Source organism: Artemia sp. Qi Xiang Cuo, chromosome 4 (genome assembly GCF_049724085.1).
Source record: "Artemia sp. Qi Xiang Cuo chromosome 4, ASM4972408v1, whole genome shotgun sequence".
Classification (NCBI taxonomy): Eukaryota; Metazoa; Arthropoda; class Branchiopoda; order Anostraca; family Artemiidae; genus Artemia; species Artemia sp. Qi Xiang Cuo.
In genome coordinates, this window is record NC_142797.1 from 34,557,361 (window position 1) to 34,572,651 (window position 15,291).

Below are 15,291 nucleotides of genomic sequence, written 5' to 3' on the forward strand. Positions count from 1 at the left end.
TTATATATTCAATGTAATTTATTAGGTGTGTTGAATTTGCAAAACAGAAAGGTGTCAAGAAAGGTGTGGCCTGCACTCAGCCAAGGCGAGTGGCTGCTATGTCTGTAGCGCAACGTGTGTCTGAAGAAATGGATGTAGTATTAGGTAAGATTTGCTTGAACAGGGGAGACTGGGCTAAAATGATCTGAGATGATGAGATGACTAACATTTTTTTTTTTTTTTTTTTTTTTTTTTTTTTTTTTTGCCAGCAAAGCTGGAAAACCTTGGAGCGTGTCTTCACTCCTTGATTTGAGATAATTGCGTGATTCTGGTTTACACAAGGAACAACATGCTCACATTTTCCCAAATGGGCAATTGCATGATTTAGGGTCCTTGTCCTAGGACTGCGTGGGTCATATCATCCTCGGATATATATCAATTGAATCTTTCGACTATTCTTTCTAAAATGGCTTCTTGGCTGAAATAACCCCAACCGATGATATAATATTGGGAACGACCAGCTTAAGGCAGTAACTGAAGAAAAAGACTTAGGCATACACAAGCTCAAGCTGCAAAACCAAACCGGGTCCTTCGGCTCATTAAGAGAACTTTTTCCACCAGGAAGCCGTGTACGGTAAGGAAGCTCTAAAAGGCTGTAGTGGCAGGGTCACTATCTCCAAATTTTGATGATGCTATTGAGGGTATTCGGGGGTGCGTAGGGACACATGTTGTATAATTTGTGTGGGAGGCTTAAATTTTTAAGAACCTACATTGTGCCTCCAATCAGACTTATTCAAATTAATTCAAGGGATCCGGTTTTAGAAAGGTGCGATACGCCGATCTTTTCTGCTAAAATGTATCTGTGAAGGATTGAACAAGTAGATAATTTTTAGCCTTTCCCACGGAACTATGTAGATCATGACACTTCTCCCCCCTCCCCTTCCAGACGTATATTTTGACCCTCGGGTAATTCTAAGTGAAATAGCCATCTAAAAATTGTGAACCAATACGATTTGAAATAAGAATGAAACCGTAAATATAATAACAGGCAAAACTTAATTAAGACACCGAACTTCAGAAGAAAAATTTTCATTTAAAAATAAAAGTCTGAATATTTTGGCTTCATTTCAAGAAACCTATATTAACGGGAAAACAAGAGACATGACAAAAACTAGATTAAATAGGTCAAGCATATTAGAAAAAAAAACACATCAAGAGGAGACAAAAAACATAAACGCTCTACAAAAAAGGGAATCGAAAGAATCAAATATAATAAACTACAATATCTGTTTCAAACAAATCCTATATCATATCGAATTTGTTTCTGTCAATTACAATCTTCGGATTTGAATTGAACTACTGTATTTTATATATTTGATTTATCAGCCATAAAGTAGATTAACATGAACGATTTGAAATAAGAAGTTTTTGTACTTACTTAGTATCAGTTTTTGGGCTATGTCTAGTGTACTGTAGAGAAATATAAACAGCACGATCATCTCCTATCTCAACCATTAAGCAAAGCCGGATTGGGGTGCTGCTCTTTCGTAGAATATATCAACCAAGAGAAACATAAGTGACATTGGATTTTTTCATGGGTAGGCACAAGTGTAGCATCGGTATTCACAGCCTAGAGAACAGGAAAAGAAATAAGACAAATCGATCGTCTAGGGAATAAAGAAGAATGCAATACATCGAAGATAAAAAGAAAAAGGAAAATAAGCCGTATGGCTGTTATAATACAAATGGTAAAGACAACATTGGTTTGAGAATGAACAGAAAAACAAAGAATGAATTTATAAGGTAAAAATAAGTTTTATTTGAAGAATGCTATAACGTGATGACATTTGCTTAGGAAATTTTATTTACTTAGGAAATTAACATTTGCTTAGGAAATATTTCAGTTCGATAGTTTTATCAATTTTTCGCAAAGGGAAATTATATGGTCGTATGAATGCAGACCCATAGCTAAATTAAAATTAGTGACTTCCTTTTTTCACACATGTTTATTGATATTGGTGTGATTTTTATTGCCTGTAGTACTGAGGAGCTCATTAAGGAGATAATTAAATACTAGTTTTAAAAATGTTACCTCTTTGCTAAAAAAAAAAAAAGGTGATGAGGGGTCATACCCCCCTCCCTCTGGCTCCAAACATGCCCTGGACAAAACAAAGTTTTATTAGCAATTGACCATAAACTTGGTAACTAGAAGGATTGATGAATTTTAAATTTTTCTTAACACAATTCTGAAACTTTCGAAGTTTTATACCAAAGTTGCTCGTAACCCGAAACTGGAAAGATAGTGAAAAGAATCGTGAGGGTTAACTTAATGAGTCATTAAACAAATGCTTTCTGATTTGAAGTTATAAGTAATTTGCAAGTACGTTGCAGAATATTTACAACAATAATAACAAGCATTACTTTATGTTCTCCTTATAATACAAATACAATTATTTTGATGTCCTTCAATTTTCTGAAAACTCACTAAAAGTTTCATGACAAACAGTTCTTAACAGACGTTTGGTATATTCTTGGATAGGGCTATTCTACCAGTTATTAGACGAAAACAAAAGTCCTACACCAAACTTCGAAGGACATTTTTATGGCCCAAAAAAGAGCATGAAAAGGGAAAAATTCAAGAGAATATTTTTCCTTACCAAGAAGAAAAAGTTTTGACGCTCCATGGTGCAGGATTACTATCTAAAACCACGGATCATTGTGAAACATAATAAATAATATATGCTAAAATTATTAAGTTGCCCCTTTGTGGTGAAATGTGTTGTGGTAAATTTCGAATAGTCTCACTACTTCGTGGATCGCTCTCCTATGATTAATGAAATTCTAATAATTTACCTTTTGCAGAGTTGATCGGAAGTGAGCACTGGAAGTTTCCGCATTTGCTGAAATTTAATCCAAACCCCCCATATAAAAATCCTGGATTCGCCACTCAATCAAGTCATACATGTGACATGGGACAATAGCCAAACACTTCGCAGGCTCACCCCCTTTGTTTCTGCTTCCGTAATCTTAAATAATACAGGTTCGAGCCATTTTCCAAATTTGGTCGAGAAACTGAGAAATATACAATGGATAGCTTAAACAAAGGAAATGGGAGGATCTTTTATGCGCGCTGAGACTGTAGGTAATAGATATTTTTAGAATGATCGTACTGTTTATATATTTCTCTACAGTGGTCTAGTGTTACTATCTCGCCATGCTGATAGGTGCAGAGTCTGAACCTTAGGGAAAAGGGGGTCAAACCACGAACTGAAGCCCCACAATATTACTTTTAATTATGTTAGGTAGTATTTGATCTGGAAGGCCTGAAAAATCTCTGTGCAGTCTTGACCTGTCCCCTCCACTTCCTGTAAAGTCAATATGCCTTTGTCAATGCTGTTAGTTCTCGAACTTGCTTTCTTCCCTTTTAAGATTTGGTAAAAATCTTTTTCTTTTTTTCTTTTTTTTGGGAGTTACAGAGAATGAAACTCGGGTAAGTTTTGCGGTCAGCAACTTTGCTTCAAGTGGACAAATTGAAAAGTCACATAGACTATACTAAGAGAAATAAAGAAAAAAAAATGAAACCTGCATTTCACTATAAGACTAGTATGCTGTAAATCTACGCACCCTAGTTGTTGTATAACTAATTGTTCAACGATATACTTTGTCCGCATCGCTTTTATTAATTCGTATATTCTGATTTAAAAAATTATGGTATTTAATTTTTGTTTTTGTAGGTCAGGAAGTTGGTTATAGCATCCGTTTTGAAGACTGTTCTTCACCAAGAACGCTTTTAAAATACATGACAGATGGTATGCTTTTAAGAGAAGGAATGTCTGATCCCATGCTTGAACACTACCAGGTAAAGAGATTTCGTCTCATTTTAAGTGGCTAATGGTTTTAAATGGATAGACTTCAAATTTCAAAACAGGTTGACTGGTAATTCAAAAGACTTTCACATACAATGCAAATATTTTTTCTAGGCAGAGATCAATCTTCTGTGCCACTGCAGGCACTTAGTTTTGTTTGCTATTATTGATGACAAGTTATTTTAATTGCTATTTTTTATCATATTTATTTTGTTATTTATTATGTTTCGTTTTTCATTTAGTGTTGGTATTTTTACTTTATTTATATTTTACTTGTTTGATTATTTTTGGCCTTCAAGATGCTCCAGCTATGGTTTTTAGCTTAATAAGCTTAAGCTTAATTTTTTGAATGTAACAATGAAATTGATTGAAAAAAATGTTTTGGTAAATAAAACGAAAGTTGTGAATATCTTTCAAAGTAAACAAGTTGCTACTAAACAAATAAAAGCAACCGATTCAGTGTGCTCATTTTGATGGCTATTTATTATTAGACGGAGTCTTCAGTCAGAACTTATGGAGGCAACAGAGTATTTTTTGGAGTGTGTAGGGGGGAGGAGATTGGGTTTTTCTTATCAGAAAATGAGGTTTCTGGGACACTTATTAAATACAAGGATTTGAGGCCCGAATGAACACATTCCTTCAAATTTTCATTTGTCTTATCAATAAGAGAGCCAAGAAGCCAAATCAGAACAATCTATAATGAGCTAGACACACCAGTAGTATCTACCGATGTATCTACCACCTATATGTGGTAGATACACCGTGATTCTGAAATTAGGAAAATATGATATTCAGTCAAAGAGTCATATAAAAATACACTTCAATCATAAAATGAAATATATTTATAGAACAGCATTAAACATATTTAATCACTATCATAATCCAGTACACATACCCTTCCCCAACCACAGTACAAGGTACAATTTTTGGTCTTGTAGAACCACAATGCGACCTGAAATCACTCGCACAATCGCAATATGGTGGCAGTACCTGGATCAAAACAGGCCACCTAGGCATGGAACTCATTAATGGTATCACATATTGAGCTTCATTTGGCATTAATGTTGAAGGGACTGAATAATTGAAAGGAGCCCCTGAACCTGAAACAAGATTCGAAATTAACAGGGGACACATGTGTTATATGCAACTAAAAATCTTTAAGTCGGGTAATATCTCGAGGGAGACCTTTTCCCTATGGGAGAGATGGACCCAAAGAGTATTCACTGAATTAAAGTCTCCATGCTTTTTATTGTGCGAGGCAAAAACAAGCTTTGTTGTTGCCCGTGTCACTTCTTCCTCAAACGAAGCCAAGTACTGTCTCTGAGGGAGACAAAAGTACCGGGCTGGTCTGTGTGACTAAAACGTCTTTCGAATCCATCCACAACATGCAATTGTTGAGTGTCTGTAGGTAAACACCCAGAAGCTTCCAAGAAATTCTTGTAGAAAGACAATTTTACAGGATATTTTTGGTTTGGGTCTTGAACTGAAAGCATGGCAAGTACAAGCAAAACAGCACCAGTATAAAATGAACAAATACAACAAATGTGAAAGCCTGTATGACACTTCTTAATTTTTTAGTTCATTTTTATTAGGTGAACACTGCTCGGAGGAACTGATTCCTAGGTATATTCGTAATCAGTGGGTTTGATACGACTAGAAAAGTCTTTCCGATAAAGTGCACAAATATTATCATGGCGGTCCGAAATAAGTGTCTTCTTGACCATTGGTGCCTGGAATAACATCCCCTTCTTCCGATTCTTTGACAGTTCATGTTAGACTAGATGGTTTTACTTAGCCCCATCTATAATATGAATAGTACATAAATGACATAATAACCCTATGTCACAAAAGTGAGGTCATTGAAAAAATGACAATATAAGACGAAAACGAAAAATTAAATTAAATAAGCAAACTTACTGAACGAGTAAAACATACATTTTAGTTTATCCCTTTAGTATGCGGTCTTTTAATGTACTACTTTTAAATTAGTGACCATCGATGACTTTGTTTTTGTTTTCATCTTGTTTAGGTTGTCTTACTTGATGAAGCTCACGAAAGGACATTAGCCACTGATATTTTGATGGGTGTTCTGAAGGAGATTTTAAAGCAAAGAACGGATTTGAAGTTAGTTGTTATGTCAGCTACGCTAGATGCTGGCAAATTTCAAAATTATTTCGATGGAGCTCCTCTTCTGAATGTTCCTGGTCGAACTCATCCGGTGGAAATATATTACACCCCTGAGCCAGAAAGAGATTATTTAGAAGCTGCTATTAGAACAGTTATACAGGTGGGATTTCTTTGTATATTAGTATGTTTATTCAGTTTTGCTTTTTCGTCTTAAATCGTACCTTTCTATTGTTTGTGCTTGTCGTAAATTTAGACAGACCAACCCAATTCCTGCCCAGTATTCTAAGAAAGTTAAGCGTTCGATCGAGTCATATAGTAATTTTGCCCAAAATATAAGAACAACTCTAAATAGTAGATAAACAGTTAATAAAAAGCTAGTTTTAATAAGAATACAAGCTAAGTAGGATTACTTGTCCTCAGTGTTTCCCATGCATTAAAAATGTTGCAGATTAGAGGAATCAGTAAAATCATAGGGAGCGCAATCGCGCTGCCTTAGTAAAGAACGATGTTGGCACAATGTATTATATTTTTTTTTTCTTAGACCAGGGCACTTCGTATCGAAGGAGTTGTCATACAAACTCGGAAAAGGGCTCATTCGATTGGAAATTGGTATGGCTAGTGCTCTTTTGATAGTCGAAAGTGATTAGAAGGCAACTAACACCCCTTCCACGCCCACCATTTCCCCAAATACGTCCGATCAAAATTTTCAGATAGCCATTTTGTTCAACGTAGTTGATTTCCAGATAGAAATTATGTTTTCAAGGAAGACACTAACCCCACAGCCCTCAGGCCAAGGGTTGTAAGTAATGCCCTGGGGGCATATAAGGTTTTTATAGAAAGCTTTGTCGTAGAAACTTCAAAAACGGTTCATTCGATTGGAAATTCAAAGGGCTGGTTCCCTTTTTAATAGTCAAAATTGATTGGAGGGCAACTAACCCCTATCTTACGCCCACCTTTTCCCCAAACACTTACGATAAAACTATGAGGGAGCTATTTTGTCTATAATAATGATCGAGCGTAAGAATTCAGTCTCTGAGGACAATACCCCCCCACAGCACTTAAGATACATGTGTTAGGTTATGCCTTGGCGGAATATTAGGTTCATGTAGAAAGTGTTCTTGTAGAAACTTCAAAAAGGGTTCATTTGATTTGAAATTCAAAAGGCTAATGCCTTTTTTAATAGTCAAAAGTGATTGGAGGGCAACTAACCCCCCTCTCATGCCCTTTTTTTTCCAAACACATCCAATCAAAACTTTTTTGATAACCATTTGATTCAACATAGTGAACGATTTTGGAAATTAGGTCACAAATAATGACAACCCCCCACAGTACCCAGGGCAATGATGGTAAGTAATACCTTTAGGACATATAAGGTTTTTTATAGAAAGTGCTACCATAGAAACTAACGGACCGGATCATTCGATTGGAAATTGAACGGGCTATTGTCCTTATTAATAGACGAAAGTGATTGGAAGGCAACTAAACTTCCACGCCCACCATTTCCTCAAACAAATCCATTCAAAATTTTGAGATAGCCATTTTTTTCAACGCAGTTGAAAGTTCTGGACATTATGTCTTTAACCATGACACGCCCCCCCCCCACAATCTTCAGGGCAAGGGTTATAAATTGTGCCCTGGGGGCATATAAGGTTTTTATTGAAAGCTTTGTCGTAGGAACTCGAAAAAGGGCTGATTCGATTGGAAATTCAAAGGGATAGTGCCCTTTTTAATGGTCGAAAGTGATGTGAGGGCAATTAACCTCTCTCTCACGCCCACCTTTTCCCCAAACACATCCAATCAAAATTTTTAAATAGCCATTTTGCTCAACGTCGTTGCAAGTTTTGGAAATTAGGTCTTTAAGGGTGACAATTCCCCCCCCCCACTCCTCAGGGCAATGGCTGTAAGTTATGCCCTGGGGGTATATAAGGGTTTTCAATTCAATTCAGATTGGTTTTAGTAACACATTACATTACAAGTGAAAAACAGACCAAACACATGGAGTATACGGAACAACCAACAGGCTTCTATCTCGTGATCTTTCCTGGCTTGGTTCAGCCACAGAAAAAAAAATTCCTGAAGGGCACTTTGGTAGAAGAGAATGAAAGTATTTGTTAACAAAACTGAGCAATTAAAAACTATCCAAGGAAAATAAAGAATTTGTTTCGTTAATTAGGTTTAATGTTTTTTTTTTTTTATTGATTTTGTTAATCATATTTGTATGGGATTTAAATATCGCCGTCCAGACAAAAGAGCAGTACCGGATATGGGACTTAATCAGCGAAAAATAAAGAAGATGAAGGATCTTAACAGGAAAAAAGCGGTTTTTTTACTATTCCCAGATTTCTAGAAATTTTTAGGCCCACTGCTGCAGAATGTTGTTTGAAAGACAAATTTTCATAAATGTACAAGCCCAGATACTTAACAAATCCCTTTTCTGGTCTCTGAGTCATGCCCCTAGTCATTGGAGACCTGTGACAGAGGGCTGGAACTTTCCTACTCGGGAAAATAGCAACAAGTGGGATTTCTTAACATTTATAGTCAAGTCATCTTGTTAGCATCCATCTACAAGTAAACGTGCTCCATCGTCTGTTGCTGTCAATAAACCAGTACCTCAAAATCATCATGTGTACATCCAATGACTGTGTCATCTCCAAAGCCCTGTAACATTTCGTCAGAACTCGAATCCGTACTCGGGCCAGACAATGAAGTCTGAGGGCACAAATTGCAGCGAAAAACGGGGGGGGTGGTCAAAAATAAACTGCAAGTCGTTAATGGGAATAATAAATAAGAGAGGGCCAAGAATTGAACCTTGCGCCACTCCGCAATTAATTGTCTTCGAATATGTATGATTATTCCCAATTATAATTACTCTTTATTCTATATAACTTTAAAACTATGAAAAAAGATGGCCTCTCACCCCAATATGGTCTAACTTACCAAGCAGAATATCATGGGGTATACAATCAAACGCTTTCTTTATCTCCAAATGTAATGCCATCAGAATAAGCAAGAGCATCTTCTGAAGAGTGGCCGGGACGAAAGCCAAATTATCTCGAATTCAGAAAACCATTTAATTTCAAAAAATTTGCAAGCTGTTTATGCATTGGTTTTTCAAAAATTTTAGAAAAAGCAGATAAAAGTGAAATCGGACTATAATTAGATACATCTGATAGATCTCCTCCTTTTAAAAGAGGAATTACTCTCGCTTTTTTTAGATCATCCGGAAAAGTACCTGTTTTATACGAAAGGTTGAACAAAAAAGCAAGTGGCTCAACCAGAACTTGATCACTTTCCTTTCCAATTGGGCATTAATTCCATCGTATCCTGATAAAGAACTGCTTTTCAGATTCTTAACTATATTCACAACATCATAATTAGAAACTGGAACGAACCTCATCGAATCCCTGCACGAAGGAGGAAGAAAATGTTTACAGCTGTGACAAGAAATTGGAACTTCGCATTTCGTTTCCCTCCCAACCTCACCAAAAAAATATGTAAAACACCTGGAATTTCACTTTAATTCTCTATAGCTACGCCCTTTTGGATAAGTTTTTTTGGCATATCAGAACTTTTAGAACCAGTTTTTAAAACTGATTTTACAACACTTCATATTTTCTTACCATTGTTCCCGCAAATCTGGAATTTATTAAAAAAAATACTTTTCATTTTCATTTCTTAGAATTTTACGAAGCAAGCTATTGAATTTTTTATGTCCTTCTAATGACAATTTCGTTGGTTCACTTAAATAATTCTTCCACCATCTCATCATCTTGTTTATACAGTCAAGAAGACTTTTAGAAACCCACGGACGCCGGGGGAAAAACTTCCTGGAGCTGTAGAGCACATAGTGAATTTTTTTTTCGTAGCTAGTGGCTGGATATGTGTTATCATATATTGTAGATAATGCTTGGGTAGCTAGGGTTAGTCGAATTAGGGGTTCAAGTCCAGTTGTCGCTGGTTATTTGGCTCGGAATGAGTGTTGGTGGCGTGACCCTAGGCTCAGCCAGAGTTGACCCAGCTCTAAATGGGTACCTGGAGAAATGAAAAGAAAGAACAGGATGGTTGACCCCCAACCCCCACTGCACTTCCTGGCTGAATGGCTATGAAATTGAGATGAGCACCTTCGGAAGGGAGCGCAAAGTCCAATGTCGTATTCTTTGCCTTATACCTTTTTGTACTTGCGTTTATATCCTCTTTTGCTTTTGTTTTGTTATCTAGTCTTTTTTTTCTGATTTAGTGCTCGATTTGTCTTATTCAATGCGGTCAATGACAAGTCTGGATGGTCCACGATTAAAACCCTGATTCAGCAGAAACCTTTTTTCAGGAGGAAATCTTCTGAATCCTGGGCGCTGTATATGACACAGTTTCTGCTGTAAGTACATTGTGTGTACCGGTCCGGTATACAAGGAGAATAGGAATGCTTGGAATTTCTCTCCCAACTAAAATGTGTAAACATGACCATGTTTTGACGTACGGCAAAGTGTGTGTTTTTTTTGGGGGGGGGGGGTAATCCTTGAAAATGTCTTTGCTTCTCCAACGAAGCTACAAAAGTCAGCAACTTTCCCTAACGTATTAATTTTGTACAGGTCTATATGACATACGCTTAAAGTATCTTTTGTATTTTTACCGAAATAAAACCTAAAAATTCTTTGCCTTTTTTCTCGCTATTAGTTCCGTTTTTAATGCTTGATTTAAACTCTTTGTTGCCTGAAGACAAGTCTTTGGAGTATAATTATATCTGCTGGGTTAATTCCACTCTTTAAAAAACAATAATTATAATTCGTATTATTTGTTATCTTTTCTGTTTTTTGCTTCCATCTAGATTCACATGTGCGAAGAAATTGCAGGAGATGTTCTTCTTTTCTTAACTGGTCAAGAGGAGATTGAAGAAGCATGTAAGCGACTCAAACGAGAAATTGACAACCTTGGAAATGAAGTAGGTGACTTGAAATGCATCCCTTTGTACTCTACACTCCCTCCCAACCTGCAACAGAGGATTTTTGAGCCCGCTCCACCAAATAAAGCCAGTGGTGCCATTGGAAGGAAGGTTGTTGTGTCTACTAATATTGCTGAAACATCTTTAACAATAGATGGGGTTGTTTTTGTGATTGATCCTGGTTTCGCTAAGCAAAAGGTAGGGTTTATTTTTCAATTTGTTTTTTACCATTTTTACTATTATCAATATTCGTCTTCATTTATATGTTTCGGTTTGCTACATTGTGCGATTTAGTTTCATGGTATAAGGGTTAACGTTTCTGTTTTTATATTCACGTGATATCGACTAGTTTTGAATTTATATTGTTGCATTCTGGCCTTCACCTCTTTATTATTTTTTTTTTTTTTTTTTTTTCTCCGTTCTTTCGAGATCTTTCATTCGGTTGTGCTCGTATATTGGCCATGCTTTTTCTTCTTTCTTTGTATTATGTTTGACTCCAATCTCATAAGGACTCGGTTTTCCAAGTTGATAATGTTTTATAGGCTTTTTATAGCTTGTACGTTTTTCAAGCAAAGCAAGTTTATTAAGTATCGACAGGAAGGGCTCGGGTGGAAAAACTTTTTTTTAATCTTGAGTGCTTCGGAAGTGGCGCCTGATATAAGTAAGGAATGTGCATTTATTAAAAGACAATTTTAATTACAGGTATACAACCCTCGTATTCGTGTCGAGTCTTTACTAGTGTCACCGATCAGCAAAGCGTCTGCCCAACAAAGGGCTGGTCGAGCAGGTCGAACGCGTCCTGGTAAATGTTTCCGATTATATACTGAAAAGGCATACAAGCAAGAAATGCAGGACAACACTTATCCTGAAATTTTGCGATCCAATTTGGGTTCTGTGGTTTTGCAACTAAAAAAACTCGGAATCGATGATTTGGTAAGTCTCGTTTTATTACTTTTAGTTCCACTAGTATTCATAGCTTGTGACCAATTACTGGTTTATGAAATTCCTCGGTAATGGGAGTACACAGGTTCGAGCTGTACGAGGAGGGTGCTTCCGGGCGGGGGTAGGAGAATTTTTTGAGGGTCGGAGTAAAAAATGTTTTTTTAGGGGTTTATTTGCAAAAATTTTTATGGGGTCCCTTTTTTGTGTCCATTTTTGTCATTGGCCATGATTCGAAGTTGCAAAACAGTTTGATGTACGCGATGTTGTTGTATCTGCTGTATCAACTAGTGAAGTCGGAAAAACGCCTCGGATGTCTCATCTTCAATTGGTTTCGCTTCAAGTCTATAACGTATTATGAAAAAACCCATTTTTACCTCAATTCTTCCTGACGGTGGGGTGAGAAGGTTCTTTGTAACTGTTTTACCATCTTTGTTCTCATAAGGCATACTTCAAATTACAAGTTTTTGGATTCCCAAACTTTGGTGTAATGGTATAAACAGTATTTGAATCGGAAGCTGGGGAAAAAAATGTCAAAGCAGCCATCTATGGACGAGAAATTATTACTTTGGCGGGGTGCAGACTTTAAAAATTATACATTTAAGCAGCAAATGAAGGCTGTTTATTTTTCTTAGGGTATAAAAAGAATTCACATAATTTATCAAACAGTTAATCGTAACAAACTGTAAGGAGCGACTCGGTCCAATTGTAACCGAAAATGTAGAAAAGGGAATATATAAAATTCATTAAGTTTAATGTTGCCCAACAAAAGCTACGAGCGTGGGAAATATTTGCCTGATTTTCAAAAAATACGGGGGGGGGCCTAAAAAAAGAAGCCAAGTGATGTTAATAAAAATCACACCATTATATTCAGCATATCAGAGAAACCTACTGTAGGGGGTTTCAAGTTCCTATCTACAGAAATGTGTAATTTTTAATTTTTTTGCTAGGAGAAAGATTTTTTTTTGTTTTTCAAGGGGTGATTATATCGAACCCATGGTCCTAAAAGATTAGGAGAGGGCTATTTTGAAAGGAACCCTAAAGTTCTGTTGCCCTTTTTAAGTGGCTTAAAAAGATTAGAGGGCAACTAGCCCCCATCTCGCATCCCTTTCTTCCCCAAAGACATCTTATGAAGATTGAGATAGCCTTTCGATTCAGCATAGTTGAAAGGTCCAATAACTGTGCCTTGGGGGATGATATAACTTCCCATAGCTCTGTGAAAAGGATGTAACTTGCGCAATTTGTCCATCGTTCACATATAGTACTTGTTATTGGAAAATATACGGATATTTTCTTTTTCTGGGGGGGGGGGATCTTCCAGGGGAGGAATTTTCCTTGGAAAAGAGAGTTTCCGGGGGAACTTCTACACGGGGGAGGGGGGTAAACGAACAGAAAATATTCCACATATGAGGATGGCTACCCCTTCCTCAACCGTCGGTCTTTACGCTAAAGTTCGACTTTTTGTCACAATTCTTTAAGAAAAACTAATCAAACACAAGGGTGTTTTAATTTAAACGAGAAGTATTTTTATAAAACTTTAAGACTTTAGCCTAAAAAGCAGGGATTGAGGAAGGGGTAGTCCCCCTCATGACAGAATATTTTATGATCGTTTTAAGTTTTAGTGTTGCTCCTTACTTTCAGTTGAAAAACTTTTTTTATTTGATTATTTGCAGGGAAGTTCAAAGACTACATAGAATTGACATACTAGTAATTGAAGATTCATGTTACAAGAAAAAAATCCATAGGCTACGACATAGCATCGAACTTATAGTTCGGGTGTCCAGCTGTCTACGCTTTTTTGGTTAGGCCTACTTACTAAGTTAAAATTTGAGGTTCAGTTTGTAAACAAAAACAGAAACGTTTTCACTTCACCAACTTGTACAGTTTAAAAGGAATTAAATATAAATACAAAATAATAAGTAGTTATGCAACCTAAAAAATGTTGGAATAAAATGTTTAATGAAAAACATTCGTGTTCAAAGAAAATATTTCCGGGTGGGCTTTTGGTGTGAATTTCTATTAGTTTAGTGTTTTTATTGTACCTATCTACTGGTCAAAACAATTCCTGAAAAAACTCTTTTGGCTTCCTAGCGGTTTTAGCATGCGTGAAGGGTGGGATCTCTGTTCTTATTCTCAAACTGGGTTTCTAAAATGATTGCTAAAGATAAATAGGAATTTCTAGGTACATTTTGATTTTATGGATCCCCCTGCTCCAGAGACTTTAATGAGAGCGCTAGAGCTGTTAAATTACTTGGCTGCACTAGATGATGATGGCAACTTAACAGAATTGGGAGCTATTATGGCTGAATTTCCATTAGACCCACAGTTGGCAAAAATGTTGATAGCTTCATGCGAGTTTAATTGTTCAAATGAAATTCTGTCTATTACTGCGATGCTCTCAGGTATGATTAATAGGAATAGCTTTTTAGCGATTTCTTTTTTTTTTATTACGTGTATTTTTATGCATGTTTTTTTTTTTTTTTTTTTTTTTTGATAGTGAATATCAAGCTTAAAACAAATAGCCTGCAAAAATTGATGAAAATCGAAATGTATGGAAAGTAACCTGTTGTTATTCATAAGCAAGGTTGTGCTGAAGGTATTACTCATAAACACGAATCCTGATATTATTTATTCTGTTAATAATTAAAAATAAAGTGTATTGTAGATAATATGTTTTGATTGGGGATGGTAAAAAAATAATGTACAAAAAAGGGTTCCTTTGGTTGTGGGAATTTTGAATTTGTATGGTGGAGGAGGGGCTTAGGTTAGGGAAGTTGGGCACTTTTTGTTTCCGATCGATCTGAAATTTTTACAGAATTTAGCCTCTACCTAGAAAATACCAACACGTGAAAAAAATTCAACCATAAAATTTGGCGAAGATGGTGCCCAAAATTTGCTATAAAAATCCGAAAAGAACAAACTTTAAAAAAGGCAACAACAAAAGCGAAAATGTAAGCTATGACGATAAGTGTGACAGAGCCAAAGGCCCGATTATCGTTGGTGTGAGGGAAATGTGACGTTATGATAACTGTCATGTAGGCCAGCAGCCTATAGTAGCGAGCAAGGATAGTAGGCTCGCGAAGCGTATTAGCATTATTATACGAGGAATAGTCGAAAAATTTCTTGTAGTCAGACTTGTGACTTGTATAGTTAGAAACAGAACTTTCTGACTGTTTCGAAAAAAAAGACTGAAATCTCTCGAAATTGGCTTCTGGTCAATAAGAAAAGTTCACCTTCGGGATCGCGCTAGTTAAAAACTTCAACCTGAGATTTGCATCTCTCCATCCCAAAAATCAAATAAGGTCGCATTTTAGCAAGGTAGCACTAATGTGTCGTTTTTTCCTTTATTTTTTTTTATATGCTAGTAGTCTATTGGACAATCACAGGGCACTGATAAGTGGCTCTTTGGAAAGATAATGTTTATGTCTTTTTGCCACTTGGTGC

At 36.3% G+C, this 15,291-nt stretch overlaps 1 protein-coding gene across 1 annotated transcript in view; it reads left to right on the forward strand.

Annotated features, from left to right (window-relative positions):
• Positions 1-15,291, forward strand: part of Dhx15 (DEAH-box helicase 15) — a 57,247-nt gene that overhangs the window by 19,513 nt on the left and 22,443 nt on the right. The window contains exons 4-9 of the mRNA XM_089088251.1: positions 26-144; positions 3,714-3,838; positions 5,875-6,132; positions 10,795-11,106; positions 11,611-11,841; positions 14,030-14,249. Of these exons, the coding sequence (XP_088944377.1) occupies positions 26-144; positions 3,714-3,838; positions 5,875-6,132; positions 10,795-11,106; positions 11,611-11,841; positions 14,030-14,249 (1,265 nt within the window). The remainder of the gene's footprint in view (positions 1-25; positions 145-3,713; positions 3,839-5,874; positions 6,133-10,794; positions 11,107-11,610; positions 11,842-14,029; positions 14,250-15,291) is intronic.